This window comes from Parus major, chromosome 1 (assembly GCF_001522545.3).
Source record: "Parus major isolate Abel chromosome 1, Parus_major1.1, whole genome shotgun sequence".
NCBI classification, from domain to species: Eukaryota; Metazoa; Chordata; class Aves; order Passeriformes; family Paridae; genus Parus; species Parus major.
Genome location: NC_031768.1, coordinates 10,253,836 through 10,274,555, shown reverse-complemented (window position 1 = coordinate 10,274,555; position 20,720 = coordinate 10,253,836). Strand labels below are relative to the sequence as shown.

General features: G+C 34.5%; 1 protein-coding gene across 13 annotated transcripts in view; it reads right to left on the bottom strand.

The window, feature by feature from the left end:
* The window catches only part of DMD (dystrophin), a 1,134,919-nt gene that overhangs the window by 364,779 nt on the left and 749,420 nt on the right, over positions 1-20,720 (bottom strand). For all 13 annotated transcript variants that reach the window (XM_015620877.3, XM_015620912.3, XM_015620930.3 and 10 more), the window contains 3 exons: positions 18,541-18,716; positions 6,743-6,890; positions 4,612-4,761 (listed from right to left, as the gene is read on the bottom strand). In XM_015620877.3, the coding sequence (XP_015476363.1) occupies positions 4,612-4,761; positions 6,743-6,890; positions 18,541-18,716 (474 nt within the window). The remainder of the gene's footprint in view (positions 1-4,611; positions 4,762-6,742; positions 6,891-18,540; positions 18,717-20,720) is intronic.

Below are 20,720 nucleotides of genomic sequence, written 5' to 3'. Positions count from 1 at the left end.
GCATGACTCGCCTGTATTTCATAAATATTTTTAATTTGCTTAGCTTTTAAAAATTTAATTCATACTAGCTGCTAGCAATACAGAAATAAAAAAAAAATAATTAAGCCTATATATATACTTGTTCCTTAGAGCTTGTGACATTCCTATGTTTGTCCATGATCATTTACATCAAATTTCTTTTTGCTATACATGAGGCAATGTATATATATGTATATGTATATATGTGTGTGTATATACATATATGTGCATTTTGAGTATGACTGATGATAACATGAATGTGGACTTACGCCATCTATGACAAACTGTCACAGGTCATTTAGCATAACTAAAGACTTTATTATATTTAATTGAATCAGGTCACTCATTAAATGAAAGTAAACTCAGGAAAATGTCAACCTTCTAATGCAAGTTATACTATTCTTATTTCAAATTGAAAGAACAGAAGTCAAACTGTAGCATTCATTTTCCAACATATTTTCCCTCCATACCACAAATAACAACACTAACAATTTCAGTAGTTCCAACTGTGAGTTCGAATTAAATTGCACTGACATGCTGGAAATTTTATGTCATTGCAGGTAATCTATGAATAATTTCTACTCAAGGCAAGTTATAATACATGAACTATAACCTTGTTATGACTTTGTATTTCTGCACTTTTGGGCCCATCTGTTTTTCTCTACACTTGATCAACCAAGCTAAGACAACCTACGCCTGTTCTGGTGGTACAGAAAATGTTCACAAATTATAGCCATGTCACTCCACTCTAATTTTTATCTAGTCCACATAGCACAACAAATTGATTTGCTGTGGCAATAAACAGTGAAATAGTCTCTTCAGTGTCTAGTAATTAGAACTAATACTAGTAGACAAATTAAAAGGCAGCAAAACAAAATGTCTCCATCAGGCACTTATAATAACCTTCATAATACATACAGTAGATGTTGTGAAGACTAAGGTGGATAAATGAGGAGAATGCTGATTTTGGCATCCAGCTTACTTTCAGATAATTTAGCTCATCGCTCTTGGCTGACACCAGACCAAGAATAATATTAAAGAGTAATAAACTCCTTCCAGCAAACCTCTGATTCCATGGTTCACTGGTCTCAGACCTAATCTATCAATCCATTTACTGCACAGTAAAAGGTAAGAAACCCATTACAGATCTGTTACATGCCATGGCAGGTGGTATATGACAAGAACTGAATTCATCACAAACTCCAGTGCCGAGTACCCTTTTGTATCCTTTGAAGCACTAGGTGGTTACCTTACTTAGCTATCACAGCTGAAGATACTTTAAGCTTTGAAAATAAATGAAAAATTCTTGATGTGAAAGCATAAAAATGATCATAAAATACTTCATTTTTCATAATATTAAGACTTCACAAAGATAGTGCTGTTTTCATTTTTACAAGAAATACCAGCTTTGGAAAGGGTACAATAAGTAAAACCAGGGTAGAATTTAAAAGTCATGTCTTTTAAATGTGGCCTTTAATCTTCATTCTCTGCTTAAACTACATTGTATTAGGTAACAACATATTAGAATCACTATTTAATAAAGTTGTATAAAGAAATGTGGTGTTAAAATTATTACTATCCAAAGGAAGAAAAATTCTTTGCATATCTACTCTCAAGGTCATCAACACATGATATAAACACCCAAAAGCAAAGACAATTCTGAAGTAAAAACTAAAAAGATACTTTTATGTGTCTGCAATTCCCTCCATACTATATTTCTTTTCTGGGTTATTTCTATTGCTGTAGGGCAACAGTTTCTGTGACTGTAAAGAAGGTTTGAACATGACTTATTTCAAATATGTCACCTTGAAGGTTAAGACTCATAGGTGTTGTCCCTATTCCCCTGCTTGGCAGATCAAGGCAAAACAAAAATTCGTGATAACTTTAGGAGATATTTGGCTACATTCTCAGCTGGTGTAAATTTTCTCAGCTTCTCTGAAGTAAGCAGAATTACTCTAGTGTACACAGATAAGGACCAAACATTATTTATTTAGCTGTCATGTATGTTTCATATCTTAAAAATAGAATCATCCTGCAAAATGAGATAATCACAAACGGCAGATTTTTGCATGTTCATTTCTAGCAGAGGTGCCAGAAAACAAAACATACAGTTTGAAACAAAGGATTAAAGTATAGGATTCACTCTTAAGAGGGGGTGGAAGGACAGAAAAGCCCCAGAGAAATCTCTGTGTGATGATGTTTGTCCACTGTGCTTTGAGGAACACACACACACAAAAAATATATCCTCATCAAAACCACTGACTATAGAATCATCCTCAGGTGACCTAAGAAATTTGCCTGATATAAAAGTGACCATCCTGTGAGCCTTGGCTAAGAGTAAATATCTGTGGGGTTTTTCCAGTGCTTACATATCTACAGCTGAACAAAGAGAACATTAAGTTCCTCTGTCAGGCTTGCAGAGTTTCTTTTCATGATTTCTAGTTTTAATTCAGATCCTAGATTTTCAGGGCAGAAAGTGAAACAAATAATTGAGGTTTCCTACACAAATCATGAATAATATCAAGAAATATACAAATTAAAAAATAATTCTTTTTCCCTTCAGTATCATTGAGAAAATCCTACCAAACCCCAAAATGAGTTTCTAATTTTTTGTTCTGTTTTCTACATCTGTCAAGATCACAGAGAAAACAGAAAACCTGAGAAAGAGAGCACCTTCATAGATGATGTGTGGATTTCAGTATTGTAATTTTCAAATTCAGTTTCTGTTCATTAAAAAAAACCACCACCAAATAGACAAAAAACCCACAGATAAACCAAACCACTACATTTTTCAGATTATTTACATTCAGAGACCAAGAGACAATGAGAACTCAGTTTTATATATCTCCATGGGATAGATAACATAAATAAAAATTATATGGTTAAGTAATGATCTCAAATGGAAGGTTAATTTTTTTGCTTTAGTCTCTTTTAGTAGTAAATGAAATTTTTCAAGTAAGAAATTCCAAGAATAATTATTTTGCCAGATACATTAGATCTAGAAGACATAAAACTATAAAAAAATCAGTAAATTGTAATGATTCACTAAACAGTAGTTTTTGACTCCCATATTTCACCCAAACCTAAGTGCTTTTAACAATATTTATGGTTGCTCTAACTGTAACAGGAGACCAGAAACATTTTTGCATCAGCCAGCAGAAAATGAAAATCCCAAGTTTTTAGGTATACAACAATCAGTAAAATGTTACATTCAGTGACAAATTGCAGATTTTCTTAAATTATATTTATATAATTATATTTATGTAATTTGACTAAAAGGAAAGGTTTTTCTTGAAAACTAATGCTGTCTTTTTAAAATCACAGTTTAGTTATTAGCATGGTCCCTGAATTCAGCTATATACATTGTTCCTTCGGTCTGTAGATAACATATTTTGATCTTGAGGTGTTCTGAATTCTTCTATATACATTGATTTCAGAAGCCCATTTGCAGAGAAAAAGATACTTCTGTCCAATCACTGAAATAATGATTTATGTGTCCAACCTGGAGTTTGTGAATGTGATCAATATTTATTATCCACTTTTGCCTGAGTCATTAGCTAATATTCTGAACTTTGCCACACTGCTCCTGTTAGGAAGAAACTAGACAGAGTACCACATCGAGTTTATTTTTATTTCTCAGGTCTGTGCTTGAAATTCAATTGTGTTTATGGAAATGGTAACAAAAACCCAGGATGTATTATTCTGAACCAGAAACTCTACCTTGGCTTTTCAGTAACATATACAGAAGATTATTTTCTCACTTTTTTCCTCCCCAGAGCTAAACACAATGAATTATTCCCTTTTGCCACAGCACCCTGGTAACTTTAACAAACAAATACCACAGGTTAATGTCCCTGACTCTGACTTCACAATTAGAAATCCTTCAATTGATCCCACCTTGATCATTTCCAAGCAGGCAAATCCATACCTTGGGTGGTAGTCCTCTGGACAATGATTTCTATCATTTCTACCATGAAAACACTCAAGTTATCTACCTCTCTTTACCTGATTTGCTACTCATTTCCATCAGTTTTCAACACAACAATATGCTAACAAAGTCCTCCCTTACTTCTTTCTATCAAGATGAAGGTCCCAGAAAGCGAAATATGTGGTACTTTCCTACACAAAAACCAGTAGTGAATGCTCAAGTTGGAAGAAGTGTGGTGGAAGGTGAAACAGTTGGTTGCAGTGTCCACTTTGGGACTGGGAACAGGAGGGATTTGGGAAGTATTCCATAGAGAAAATCAACCATTTGCCACTCATACATCTGAGTCACAAAGCCTGGAATATTTACTGTTCCAGCAAAAGCACCAGGCTACAAAAATGATGCTGTGCATTCCACCCTAAGTAGAAGAACTGTAATTTAGGGAGTATATTTGAATACAACATCATCACTCCAGTCACTAATGGTCTTGGTTTGCTATCACTGTTTCTCACAGCAGTGTATTGTATTCATTTTTCTTCCTCAGGTTCATTATGCACACAAATGTCTCTTCATACAGAGAAAAATTATACATGCCAGAAAATTTATAATGCAAATATTCACTGCAGATTAAAATTTTATATCACAGTTATATCAGTAATATGTCTAACCTTTAACAAACGATGGTTAGCCTCCTTCAGTGTACTCTCAAGCTTATGTTTTTTGTCTGGTTTCAGTGATGCACTTCCAAGTGCTATTCCTCCAGTTTCATTTAATCGTTTCAGTATTCCCTTGTGGGGCGGCAGCTCTCCGACTCTTAACTGGAACAGACAAATACAGCAGTTAAGATGAACTGTGGTAAGATTTTCAGCTCTCTTATCTTGACCCTTATTGATTCGTGTATCAGCCAAAGGAATAAACTCAATTCAAGACAAAATAACTTGCTTTCTGAATGTAGAAGGCTAAAAAAATCCTAAAAGAGACTGTATTGGTCAATCAAGTCTAAAGTGAGTTCTGCATGACAAAATACAGGGTTTCTCATGATATTAATCCCTATTACATTATAAATTCCAGACCTGGACACTCGATACTTCACATATATCAGTTTTAATAATTCTGTAATATGGTATGGAGCAAGCATTTTGAAGAAGTGTTTTAATATGTTCCAGGCTGTGAACAGTCACCCAGATGGAATGTGGTTAAAAGTCTTCAACTCCAGTTTAACTTCTTAATTAAGAATGTTCTTGTATGTCCACAGAAAACAAACAAAGGGAAAAAAAATAATAAAAAAAAAAAATTAAAAAAGCAAAAAGGAAATGCAAAGCAGCATCAAAATGCACCACTTCTCAACCACCTCAACCTCAATGTTGTTATTGAAAACTTATATTGTCAAAGTAACTTAATATATCAAATAAGGTTAATGTTGCTTCAAGGGTTCTATTGTTCTGGGATTTTTCCTTGTTTGTTCTTGATTATTAACAAAAGCAGGTAAGTATGAAATGAGCCATGCTGCAAGGTAATGCATTATTATTTGCTCCATTAGGATGTATTCCCTTTTGTGTAGCTCCAAAAGAAGGTGGACTGTAAAAACAAGATACAAATAAGAGACCTTTAATTTTGGATTGTATCTCTCAGGAACACTATATAGGAAATATTTGTGTATGTAAAGAGAGGAGCCTTCCTGGTACTAAACAATCTATTTAGTCTTTAAATCTTTAGTCATTTCTGCAAACTGTAAGATTCATCCAACACCGCTTAAAAATATTTCTTTGCTTTGGATCTGATATCCTCAACAACAGAGCCTCACAAATTCCCTGACCAACTCAACGACATCTCCTGCTAAACAGAAGGACAAACTCAACACATGGCTGAGTCCCCATTTTCTGAAACAATATTTATCCTATTTTCATTTAAAAAGAAACCTGAAGATAGATTTTTACTAAATAATACTTTGAGTTTTTTTCTAAATTTTGTTGTGAGGAGGATAGAACAAACTGACAAGTTTTCTTTATATTCTTTAATGCTCTATTCATCACTAGCTGAATTTGTTCAACTTGGATTTATAGAAAGGATTACTAGATCCTTATCCTCAAGGGAGGAAAGGAAAACTTTTAGGCATATGTTCTATACATAATATTCTTTTTCCAATTACAGTTTAATTTGTTATTGTACAAGTCTTTAAAAATAGTAATTTTACTGAAAACAATTCAAAAAACTAAACAGTGAAACTTCTGTTGAATATATTTATCAGCAGCAACAGACTCTAACATATTCATGAAAATATTCCAGCCCATAAAAACAGATATTTAATATTCTGATAGGAGTTTTTTAATCATTCTTAAAAACAAGTCACCTAGATGTTTAGTCTAGAAAAATGTTGCAGCGATATTTTAATGAGTTGACATTTATAATTATGCATGCAGTTCTGGATCCTCTTGTGAAATACTGAATACCATTTAAGTGAGAAGCTATTAAATGTTAACAAGACACCTATAGAGAAATGCTATATGTATAAACCAGTCATGTTCTGAACTAAGAAATAAGGATGAAAAAGATAACAATTAATTTTCTAGTTTCAGGATCTTTTTCTTTCAGTAGATTTTCCATTTTTCCACTCCTCTGATTTTAGTATGATGAATATATATTTGTACCTGGATTTTGAAATTCCCAGCTTTGATCTGTCTAAAACAGTTATATGAATGCTGTGTTTGATGTCAGAAACCATTTTGGAAAATAACTTTTAATTTTCTTCAATGCAGAATTGATAAAGTAAGAAAATATTACAAATAGAGCTTACAATACCTTTACTTTGCTCAGGCAGTCTCTCAACTGGTCTTCATTCCCTTGTTCAAGGGGAATACAAACAATGCTGTCTGCTTCCTCTAACCATAAAATCAACTTGTTCAAATCCTCTTGAAATTCTGATAAAATATTCTTTTCTTCCTCTATCCTGCAATAAAAATGTGAAATTAATGTTTCTATTTTTTTTTATATTGAAATATTTATCTGTACTGAAGGATGGCTGATGACTAATTCTAAGAATTTATACTAATTATTTCTATAATTGGGCCACAGATTTCTTCGTATCAAAAATATCAGACAAACACCAATGCTCTTTTAACATAGTATTAAATGTATTTTAAAATAAAAGATCAAGGTGCAATTTACAACACCACTAAATTCAGCTTCCAAATTACATATGACAGGTAGTGAACAAGCACACCAGAAATAAAGCAGCTAATTATTCAGACTAAAATTCTGTTTGAAGTAAAAGCAGGAAAGCCCAGTGTTGACAACTAAGAATTCTAGCATCAAGTGTTACCAAATAACCTGTACAAACTGACAGACTCATTTGGACATATTAAACAACAAGATATTTAAGGAACTGTGCCATATAGTTTGGTGTTAAGATTCACAAAAAGTAGGTTTGCAGTTGGTAAGTAGGAATAAGATGGGATTCACGACACCTAACTTTAGATGTCTGCTCTACATTTGTCTCCATCTACAAATCATCTGCTCATTTTCACTATGACTATATTAATATACTGAGATGTGAAATTTTGTGCAAAAGCCTCTGAAGTTATCCAGAGATGCAGGAAAAAAAATTTCAAGAGTAACAGGGATGGGCATTGGTAGAATGTGAATGCTTGGGTTTAACATTTGGAGTGGGCCCTTCTAAAGGACAAAAATTATGTTTTGTATAAAATACTTGTAATTTATCCACCAAAGTTATTCAAACACTGAGAATTACCTGTATGGAAAGGTGAAAGATTAAATACTTATCAAAATTAAATAATGAAAAGCAGATCCTACAAGGTGGGATAATATTTTTATCACGCTAGTTTCCTCCCATACACAACTGGCTCAAGTGGTATCAGGACATTCACACTCACACAAAGGCCTGAAGATACTCATCCTTTCTAATGGGGAATAACTGGCCCAACTACACTGGTCTGACAGGCAGTTGTCCTGTTTCAGAAAGTGTTGTAAACAATCAAAAATACAGAAATTGCCTTCAGAGTAATTTCTGGAGCCTTCCACCAGAGTGGAAGATGCACCATTTCTGCATCATCCACAGTGTTGCAGCTGAGAGTGTTTAGGTGTCCTCTCTCCAGGGGAGGTACCTGGGCATTCCCACCTGAACATGAACATGTTGAGGTGAACTCATGAACATGTTGAACTTGATGTTATACGGGCTTCCCTCACCCCCAATGGACCAAGACTGAGATCATCACTTTGGCCAATGGGCATTAAAATCACTACAATCAAATCTTGTTGCCTGAAGGGCTTTTTTTTTCTTTCCACTTCACTATCTACTCTTATCCTTTCTTTTTCTTTCTTTTCCTTATAAATTTTCTTAAGTGACATCTTTACACTTCTATGCTGTTTCATTTCTATAGATAATAACCAAAATGGCTACAAACCTCCTTCCCACTGCAATCAAATTGTTCTTAAATAGACCTGCCATGTAGACACAGATAATTGGTCATTGAGTGTTGTTTCACTCTAATCTGCCCAAAGAGATTTACTACTAACAAGGAGTTTTCACCCTGCCCTCAGGAGTGGTTTGTAACAAATCCAACCTAAACCTCCCTCAGCCCAATTTGACGTCATTCTCTGTTGTCCTATCCTTTGTCTCTGGGAAGGGACCAACCCTCACCTCACTACAACCTTATTTCAGGGAGTTGTAGAGTGGTATGATCTCCCCTCAGCCTCTTTTACCAAAGAGAAAGTATATTTTCAACATATGAAAGTCAATATTCATAACTACACTGAGAGCATGAAAATGCTGTGTTTAATTTATATATAAATTGAAAGGTTTGGCAAATTTTTGCTGCTCTGAACAGAATCTCAATATAGTCCTAGATCATGTTCCTGATTTAGATCTAGAATGGAATCTAAATCAGCAGATCCATTTGATATTGTTCTTAAAACAGTATATCTTAATATTTACTAGACATATGAGCCCAATACTGTTTGGTTTTTTTTGTTTTTTTTTTTTTTTGAGTTCAGAAACAAGTTACTCTGCAGTATCTTTACACTTATATATGCATATATATGGGTACACCCATATATACACACATTTATACAAAGAAATATATGAAGACCATTAATTGCAAAAGTATTAACAGTCCTATTTTCTTGGTTTTGCCTTAGATTTTCTGACGAAATCCTGTATAACTGTTTCCATGAACTGTCATTTGCCCAGGATTTCTGGAAATGCAACTGATATCAATAAAAAGTCCTGATGCTTCTAGATATAGGAATATTTCTTGTACTAACATATCTATTTATAACAACTCTGAATCTCTTATGGAGTACTGCTATGCAGACAGAAATTCTGGACCTTCCTGATTCACACAGATTTCCCAATTTTGTGTTTGGTTGCACAGGTTGTGACAAAAAGAACCATCATTTCAGCATCACATTTATTACACGGTTCTTCACTGCGAAGTGCTCGTGTTCATGACTTGAGAGGTCGTATGCTCTTCTCAAGATAAAATAGGTCATCTAAAGCCAGCTAATCAAAACATTTATTTCTGTGAAAATGAGGCAGATGTTAATCTGTGCTGATATCCATAGCACTGCAACAGTAAAAATGAAGAAAAACTAACTTCCTGTAATCCTGAAGCAGAAGCACAACTCAAATCTTTCTGAGGCAGTTTGGCTCCCCGTTCCAGTTATGGAAATCTGGGAATCAGGCATCCAGTGTTACACCATAAACCACATAATAAAACCTCTGTCTCTCAACCTGATCAGGTTTTTGGTTTCCTCTCACTTCTACTCATTTGTGAAGTACATAGTTCAGTGGAGGCATTATGTGATGGCACCCCTGAGAATAAACGTGAGAAAGATCCAAGTTTAAATATGTTAATTCTGGCACAGAAAAGGCGTAGCATTCCACTCAATACACCCAAGAGCAAAATTACTGAGCTGCACAGTATTTTGAATGAGAAATCAAAAAGATTTCTTGTCTCCTAAAAGAGATAGCAATTGGCAAGATTCCTTTTTCATCTTAAGTATACTGTCAGTTTTATAACCCTTATGAATTGAGCTGCAATTCTTAAAACATTAAAAGTTTTTCTAGTTGTGGAAGAAATAATTTTTTACTTTGATGACTAATTTAAATTCTGATCAGTAGGATAAGGATGTTTTTAACCTGAGACTTCCCAGGAATTCTTTCAGTGAGAGATGTTTTATATGTATATATATACATACATATATATATATATACACACACACATATCTATCTATCTATCTATCTCATGTGTGTGTGTGTGCACAGATGGGTTTCAGAGTTCAGAAAAAAATAATAAATCCATAGATCTACTTCTTTATTCTAATCAGGAACAACATGCAGCAAAGGAATTTAAAGGTTCATTGCAATTAACAGGACATGCAGGTGCACCTTATAATTTACTTTACCATCTCTTCTTGACCTGCTAGAATGTTACTTCTATTATAGATAACACCCTGCAAGACAAGTGTCATATTATGCAAGACACTAAAACAAAGTGCTCTGTGTTAGCTGAACCGGTTAATCGAATTAAAAGTTTTAACTCAATGACTGATTACACCTTTTGAACAAACTGATTTCTATCACCACAATTACCTGTGGAACAACAGACACACGTAATTTCTAGGTGTTTAAATTCATGGTGGCAATGAAAAATTCACTGTTTTTGCTTAGGGAATATGGGCTTTTGAATCCAAGCCTAAACACGCTGGAGGAAGGAACATGAGCCACCAGTCAACTCAGACATGGACAGAGCAAGAGAAAACAGTTGCTGGAGAAGCAGGTGATTGAGAAATAAGATCTAATTCCAGCAGCTGGCCACGTAGAGCCAAGCAGATCCATCTCCAGCACAGGTCTTCAAGCTGTTCTATACTTCTGCTTTATCCTTAAAAACCTACCTAAGTTCCCAAAAAAGATTTTAAGCTCCTTCTCTGCTGCTAAAAGGTTTATTTCATTAACCCTGATCCATAACCCACTTTTGAGTGATAGAAAATTCTCAAACTATAGCAGAGAAGCACAGAATTAATTTCATATGCAACTTTTCATCTTCTACACAACTGTTAATCTTAGGCACATTACTTTGTACTTTCCATAGTAAAACATAGCAGATTTCTGTTTGCATTTCTAAATTCATAGGGTCACTTCACCAACTATTCTGAATGCACGTCTTTTTATAGGAATCTTACCTACATTATACTTTTGGAAGCAAACCTATCAATATTCAATATTTAATACAAAGTAATAAATTAATTATTCTTCCTAATTGCATTTTGTATACATGATAATTGATGGATTAGGGATTAGTTTTCCTACCATTATTAAACTGAATCAATAACAAATTCTTATGTAGTCCACACATTTTCCAAAAGACCATGGAAAGATTTGTTTCTTTTAAACTATCATTATTCCTTAGTTATATTTGTTAACTGCTACATAAACATTCTCGGCCTATGTCAGTAAGCCTGTATTTTCATGTGCAGTGTTGAGAAACCACGTGAAATATACACTGCAGCTCAAGTATCTTCTCCTTAGTCAACAATGTGATAACAATAGCATAGCAACCTGCAAATAGTTAGTGAAACACATCAGATATTTAGAGTTTGCAACCGCACATGAGTGGTATCATGGTATCAGATTTATTTGGGAGGTGTCAGCTATAGGAATAAAATATACAATCATAGAAGTAGGACAGATCTGCACTTGTGATTCATATTCCCATCTGTAAGTCCAATAATATTTTGGTGCCTTTTCACTTTTTAACTTTCAGCTGTCAATTCTGTATTTATTGTATTTCTAAGATTAGGAATTAATGTATTTAGTAGCTGCTACTGAAACTATAAGAGGCCACCAAAATGGTAACAAAATTTAGAGACAATATTTACTGAAAAAAGTTAATTTTCATTCTTTCTCTAAAAAATGGATAAATATACTTCATTAGGGTAAGGAACTTAAGTGAAATGAAAATAGCTCATAAACTTGAGAACATGTATTTAGATGTAAATACTAAACAGTAAGAAGTTTAGCTAAACTATTTGTAAACACAATACAAACTTATGCCAGTAATTCTTTTCTAGTGATTCATTATAAGAAATCTGAAGAGTCAATAAAAGAAAATTCAGAAAAATTCAATATGTAGCTAATTATGGGGCTGGAAAGAAAAAATATATTTATTGACATAACTGTCATAAAATCTCTTCATCCTAAACCAGTTTTTAAATTGCATCTAGAAGCTAATCACAGCCTTCAATATGCTGAGTGTTCAAGTAAAGGAAAATAATCACTTGCAGCTAGTGTGTTATGGAAGAAAAAGAATATCTTAGTAAAGATATTGTATGAAAAATATTAAAAACTATATTTATTTTGTAATAATTTTTATTTAGAAGAGAAAGCTTGTATTTTTTGTATTCAGGAAAGTACTTGGAAGTATTCTGGTAAACAGCCTTTGTTCTGTCATTCTTTCCATAATTACTTCAAATTCGCTTGGGTAGAGATCTGAACAGGCAGTCTGCAGGTTCAAACTCATTAAAAGTGTAAATGTATTTGCAGCTAAAATAATGAAAAATTCTCTTCCATTCAACTGAACTCAATTTTAACAAATGTCAGATCGTGATGAATAAAAAACCCCAAACTGATTACTTCTGAAACATTGAAAGGATCTATTTCTTGGGCATCTGTTTTCAAAAATTACACAAGAAAGTTTTTACAAAGGTGAAAAATAAAAAGACCAACCAGCACTACTACTGCAAGTCTTTCAAGAGCCTTATTTATGAGCCATTCCCTTCTCAAGATGCTTGCTGCACACTGTGGCCCTAAGGGCAAGCCACCACATCCCTAAATCATCCAAAACTCAGATGTTCTAGTAGCATGCTTCAGAGCAGACACAGTACGACGTAGCCTGATGTGTTTTGGGATGAAAAGGCAGAGCAAATTTTGGTTGGTGAAGTTTAGAATATTCAGTATTCAAATTTATTACTGGAGTATGAAGAGGGTGACACAAACACTTTGTATTTCCCCTCTTTTGTCAGGACTTAGTAGCATCTATTCAAAGGGCATTTGTGACTTCTCGTGGTCTCCAAAGTCCTAGAGTACCAACTACAACTTTTCTAAAACATGTCTTTTGTAGCAAAATGTTAACAAAAAATCAATTAAATTCCCAATTTGCTAACTACCAATGTATCAGACTTTCAATCAAGTTCCACTTTATTTAACTGCCTGGTCTATTTCAAAGTTTTCAGTAAGATAAAACGACTAGATGTGCTAAAATAACATTCTCATCTAATTCTTAGCTGGATGGATTAGACTGCAAGATACAGAAACTTTAAACACTGAATTCAAACTTCTGTGGCTTTGAAACTCTTAGATAAAGGCAAGTGGAAGATAACATCCTATGCAAACATAACTCAAACATAACCTCTTGATCTTCAGTACTAAAGAAAGGAGATTCAAAGTCAATTTTAAGTCTGTGCTTTGCCTGGGACCAGCATTTGACCTTTTAAAATTGAAAAACAGCTTCTTTTTAGAGCAGCACAGGTTCCTCAAATTGTTTTGAGATTTAGTTTGTTTTCTTGTCTGTTTTTAATTAAGTTGACCTTTTACAGTCCAAATAATTTCTATTCATTAAAACTGCCAGTCTATCACTGAGGTTAATACTAGCATCTAGTGGACCTATGATCAGTTTCAGTAATTTATAGAATATCACGGTTTTGATCTGGTTTACAATTCTTATTATTCAGGTAGTTTAATATTGATTGCAAAGTATTTATGAAAACTGAATTAACATGGTGAAACTCTTGGAATTATATCCTGTTTAAATCTTTGCTTTTCAAGCCAACTGGAAACCATGGGATTCATGGTGGTTACATGAAATATTTTGAATTTACAGGCTCTTTGCCAATGCAGTGATAGTATTATAAATACATAGCAGACCATTTAACCATACAACCTCAGGAAAACTGACAAAGCAATTTTGGAGAATTTGTCCTCCCCTCCCCAAAATACAATCAGTGCACCAGAACATGAAAAATGCCCAAGTGTTTCAGAAAAGCCGAAGAGAGAGCCATCAGCACTGGGAGCAGGGGATGGTGGTGAAGGGGAACACAGAAGGCCGGCCACGTTCTTTACTCTCTTCACCTCATACTGCCCCAGAATCCACAGACATTAGGTTAAGAATTCTATAGGGCTGAGTCATATTTTCCTCCATAACCTTCTGTGGCCAGCACATCTCAGACTTTCAGAAACCATAATGTAAATTTTATATCCATTTTACTATCTCTTACATTTCCAACAAGAAATCTTCCCTTCTAGGTACTGAGGAATTAGGTCAATAACATTTTGTTCCACTTTCAGTTTACCCATCAGTTTAACTGTGTAAACCTTTATAAAAGTCGTATCTCTCCTGAGATTTTTCTCCAGATTGAAGATTCCCACCTTCTTAGTCCCTCCTCACAGTGCAGCCACTCCAAACCTTGGTTCATTTGACCTGCCTCCCCCCACAAATACTTTCTGTGTGCACTTTATATCCTTTGACATGCACAGAGATCTGCACACAGTAACCAACATAAGTACACCACAATGTTGGATATCACCAAAACAGCATGTTTTTTTTGTTTGTAATACCCTTACTGATGCAGCCTAAAACACCACAGCTTTTTCTTTCACTGCCACACCATCTTGTGCCTGTAAACACTGTCAGCAATAAAGTCAGGATCTCTTTCTGCAGTTGTAACAAGCTCACTTGTTAAGTATCACTTAAGCATGGGATAGTCTGTCGGAAATATTCCTTGCCTCACATTTGTCTCTGATCAAGATCATCTGCCACTTGTAGCCCATCTGCTCAGTTTTGGAGTTCCCACTATTGACTCAGCCTTTGACTGCCTAAGACTTAATGTCATCAGCATTCTTGGAAATGTCACCCTACACCTCTTGTCCCCAAAAAATTTCTCACATTCATGCTCCTTCTAAAAATATCTGTGTCACTTTCTGTTACTCCTGTAATTGCTTCCCTCCTCCCCTCAGCCCCTACTGATCTTTGAATTCAGCTTAAAAAATACGCCTAGAATGGACTGTCAATGCCCCATATAAAAGTTTGATGTTTCACGTAAAACTATGCAGAATTATCAAAATCAATGTCTTTCATCTGGGTAAGCAAACAGCAAAAACAAATAGCAAAAAATATTTAAATATTTATAATATATAAAGTTCCCTTCACAAATAATGCTTAACAGCATTACACTTGAATCTGAAATCAGTAACAGATTTCATTTCTGGAATCCATTCAATTGCTAATTTCTTGACACTCTTGACACACTTGAGATCCACTGAGCGAAAGAATGTAATAGGAAACAAAATTTCAGTTGGTCACTGTTCTGAGCTACTGAGAATTAACATTAAAGCGGGGAATAATGTATTAACTACAAAGAATAAAACTTGAAACCTATTAAAAGTTTAGAGTCAGTTTTCTGATTTGCAGAAGGTTCTAAATGTTCATATCAATTTTATTTTTCTTTGAAATTATTATATGAAAAAGCATTACCCAGTTTGCTCTCCCATCAGTATCACCTTCATTCAATATAGTTTTAAAATGTGCTTCTATTTTCTCATTCTCAAAATTGATTTTAAAACAATCTTAGCATTCCCTTGATAAAAACAACATTATTTTAACTATGAAAAATTAATTTTAAGGAAACAGACAAAAAACACAAACAAAAATAAAAAGACTATTAAAACTTATGTGAGTTACAATATAAACATTCTGAATTTGAAGGTGCTTTTTTTTTTAATAGTCTATTAAAGCTATTCTGAAAAGGAGAAATCGAAATATGACAATTGACCTGTATTTATTGTAATTTATATTCTAATGGCACAAATAAATTTGACATAGTACCAACACATCCATTGGGCAATGCCTGACTATATTAGCTCTTTGGACTGTAAGTAGGGGTCGCTTCCTTCAACTTTTGTTTGCCTCATGCTTTGATCTTAAGGATAAATTAAAGCCTTTTGGATGACATGGGTTTCAAGTCTTAAAAAGAGAGAATCTGACTCAACCCAAAACCAAATTAGGACAAATAATGGAAAACTAAAAGATGTCAAAGCATAAGAGTTACACAAATCCCATGACATCATGGCTATATAAAGATTGTGCAGCTCATAAGCCTAAGGTCTTTTCATGCCCAGGTTCATCGACAATTGAGACCTACTTAGAACACACCACTTTTTCCTGTCAGTTTCTTTCCTTTTAAAATCTGCTCTAGAAGAGTAAAAAGAAGAAAACAAAACAAAACACCACATGTATGGTGGCAGAAGCTAGGGTAGGATGTGTTTCCAAGATCTGGGAGCAAAAACATTCCCTGACTGACACAGCCAAAACTGGGAGGAGAGTAGAAGCATCCTGATGCACATAAGCCTTACTAAAGTACACCAGGAACATTTATATTAGTTTAGCACAACACTATCTGTATTCCTCCTGCTGCAATGCTATTATTCACACAAAGTTCACTAACAGAGGTCTCTGCAATCATTTTCCTCTAAATTACACAAGTTGTCATTCCAGAGGAAAACAAACCAATCGGTCAACATACTAAACAGAACAAAAGGAGGAATGCATGTGCAAGTACTTATTTAAGAACCTTCATCTAGGGAACATAACTGGATTATTCCCACTTAACAAATCCTAGGCTTCCTTAAAATGCAGAATGTACCAAGAAATTCCATGTAATATTCTAACACTGCATTGAGCTGAAAGAACATTCAGATAGACATTTCTACTGATAAATGAAGGGATGAACAACAACAATCTTAACCAGAACAGGAACATATTTTTTACCCTCAGACAAAGGTGCACCACCAATCTCTTCCTTCTGCATTGCCAAAGCAGATTACAGGGCTGTTGAAATGCTGTGTTATTGTTTTTTAAGTGTTTGCACTTACATAACAAGTTAATGCTTGAAAACACAGATGTGTTTCCAATGTACAAAAGAATAGCTTTTTATGTGACAAAAAAAGGCCCTTGTGTAACAAATAACAGTACCATCAACACCTGGAAATACAGCATAAAGAATTATTTAAAACATCCTTGAAGCTTCTGACAGCTGTAGATTGATTGTTGCATCTCCTTTTAACAGGGAATCATTCATATTGGAAAGGACTCTCAGGATCTTTGAGTCCAACCATTAACCCAGCAGTCCCATCCCTAAATGACACATCTCCATGTCTTTTAAATGCCATCAGGAAACCTTACAGCACTTTTCAGTATCTAAAGGGGAATTACAGGAAGGGACTTTTCCCAAGGGCATGCAGTGATAAGACAATGGAGAATTGCCTTAAGATTGACGTGTTTAGATATTAAGAAGAAATAATCTGCTTCTGAACTGTGAGGCACTGATAGAGGTTGTCCAGAGAGATTGTGGAGTTCAAATCACTGGAAGTTATCAAAGCCAGGCTGGATGAGGCTCTGAGAAACCTGTTCTAGTAGAAAGTTCACTGTCTATGCCAGAGGGGTTGGAGCTCAATGAACTTTAAGTTCCCTTCCAACCTTAACCATTCTATGATTCCGTGGTGAATCAACCACTTCCTTGGGCAGCCTGTTCCAACAACTGACAACATGTTCCAAGTGAAACTTTAATCATGGTTAGAGTCACTAGTAACCCTTCAGGACACTCCCTTATGATGCTAGTTACTAAACATTTTCACAGCTTTTTCGCCCCCATGGCTCTGAATGGAAAAAATATACATGACACATAAGAAATAAAAAAAACTTGCTGCACACTACCAGTTCTCCCAGTACATCTCCAGCACTCATTAGTGGATCTCTATAAGGAATATTCTGGGATTTAAAGAACATTCATGAAGAAAGCTGTACCTGTACTTTCTACTGTATTTTAAAGCAGAAAGGCATATCCAGTTAGGCCCAGCATCTAGGTTAAGAATATGTTCTTTAATAAAACCTATCTTGACAGCAAAATTATTTATTTTTTTTTTTACATTGGAAATTCTCTGGCTAAAAGTATAAAACTATTTTTGTATTAGCTGTAACTCAAACACTCTACCTTTCTGTGACTGCATGGGAAAAACAAATTGATCTAAAAGTGATCATAAATAATATTAAATTGATAAATCCATTTTTTAAAATCCAGCCTATGAAATGTGGATGTTAATGGCATTGATTTTGATAAATAAACTGGATTAGGATTACTTGTATAAATCAACCAATATATTATTAGCATTACAGAGATGTGCTTTAATGACACAAAACTAAGATTATAAACCAGTTGTAAATTCTGTACTGTTTTACTTTAAAATTCAGCAGTTATGTGTGCTTGTTTGGTTTTCTTAACCATTGGAAGTTAAAATATAAAAATATGGAGTATGGAAGGGAGTGGTGGTTACTGATAGGAGTAGGTAGAAAAGAATAAAACAAATTATAGTGTATGAACAATTTATAGGACATAAAATTTAATTACTGATAATTCCTTTTATACTTGAAAACTCTAGATGTTGAGAGCTCCTTTGAAATTTCAAACCAGAATCAAACCTAAAATAACTAAAAATAATTTCACAGTATTTTAACCCTCTTTTAACCTACCTCTTTTTTTTCTCTACCAACTGTCTGCAGATCTCCTTCCACCGGTTATTTAAACTTTCCAGTTGTTCCTTCAGCACTTTGGCATCTGCCGTTGATGACTGCTCAATAATCTCTTCACCGGTTGCATTCAATATTTTGACAACAGCTTGCTGCTGCCCAATGCCATCCTGAAGCTCCTGCAAAATACCCAACACATTCACATCTTCATAAACAGGAAGACATAAAGACATCAATTTGTAACAAGTACCTTTCACTACATCTCTGCAGCCTTTTATCCCCTCCTGTATTGCTGTCTACTACAGACCATTACAGTAATATTCTGCACATCAATTAATGAGTAAAAATTGTGAATAAATGTACTTCTACACCCAAAGGTATATATATCACATCTAAGAGCCTACAAAGAATTGTAAAATTTAGACTACAAAATGTGTGAAGTTCCTATTAGCTATAAACTCAAATAAGGTCAGGAAAGCACAGACTGTAAAACTTCTGATTCCATTAAAGAACACCTTTCTCATCAACTATGGGAAGCTTAATAACTCATGTGTTTTTTGTTTTGGTTTTTCTCAAGTTTTGCTAAATGCATCAGGATACACTTTTATACATTTTTTATGATAAAGTATTTTTTCCTACAGTATTCCTGTAGCTACCTTACTTCATGTTTAAAAACAATACAATTCTGAATCTGTAGCTTAGATTGTGATACTGTATGCCTGTTGAAGCAAGTTCATATTTATAAATAATCAATATTTTCATATTTTTAGTCATCAGTAGAGCATGAGTATTTTTCCTTTGAATTCCTCAGAATGTACAAGCAAAAAAGGGTAAAACAATTTTCAACAGTTTACTGCTAAAATAAGCTGGAACTGGAATAGCAACAACAATGTACACTGTGATATTCATACTTAGGACAGATTTTCACAACCTCAGGAAGTGTGTCTGAATCTTATCTACATACAAGTAAAATGCTGAATCCATTTTTTCTGGAGGAAACCAAATACTTCAGTATATCATACTCTAGAACAAAATAAAATGTTTGCTTTCTCTTTCTAAATGCATTGCATAAACTGCAGAGTAAGCCAGTAAACCTGCATGTTAACACTTAATAAAATTTGTCCATGAAACAGTTAAAATTGGCAGGATACAACTTTCCAGGAATGTAAAACTACTCCTTATGCTTTTTAAAATATATATCTTTGGTCATGATTGGTTATGACCATTTATAACCATTATTGGTTACATTTGGTTATGATTGAAGTTCACAAACTGAACCACTCTGGAAGTTTACTTGTTCTAGCATGATCAAACCCAGCTGCCATATAATAATTATTTAAATTGCATTGAGTCAGTTGAATGCTCTGTCTCAGCTTTTGCACAGATTTTACAGGGACACCTTGAACACCAACACCAGCAGAGCCTGGGGCACAGGAGTCAATGTCAGCAGGTTTCTGTGGTGATTAGTCACAGTCCTGGACAAGGAGTTGTAGCTGAAGCAGAGGTTTGCACTGTTGAGATTTAGCTTCTTTTTACTACACTTTCTGTTTGGCTTTCTTACAGTTTCTTTCAGGTTGTTACAGGACACACACACACCCCACATCCCCAAATGATTCCTTTCCTTGATTCTGCTCAGTAAAAACTGTTCTGCTGATGTGTTGGGATTTTTTTCCAAACTATTTTGAAGCCCCACAGTTTCAGAATAAGAAATAGCTGTGATGAGCATAATGTGGCAGTTATCTGCATCCCATTTTATTATGTTTTGATAGGATGATAAACGTTTTTCTGTAGGAAATCTTTGTGGCTGTCCAGTCACGTTGCCTCAAGCACCCTGCTGCCCCTCAGTGTGCCAGCACACTTTGCTTTGCCTGTGGAATGTACAAGGTTTTTAAGATACCTTTGCAGCAGAAACTGCAAGGTTTTCTAAGAGCCAGAATAGACACATAAAAGCCTCTTACTCTGAAGTATAAGATTTTCTTTTCTTTCTGCTGTGCACATTAATACAATAATACCTAGCCCAAATTTTGACTATTATTTTCAGGTGCGTGATTTCACTATCAGAAATAAATAGCAGCAATGGCTAGGTCATTTGCCTAAATGCAAATATTGTCTGCTCTTGCAAGTCTGAATTGGCCTTTGCACTATACAGTCCTCTTTAGGTAATGCCCAGCTTAAAATGAGTA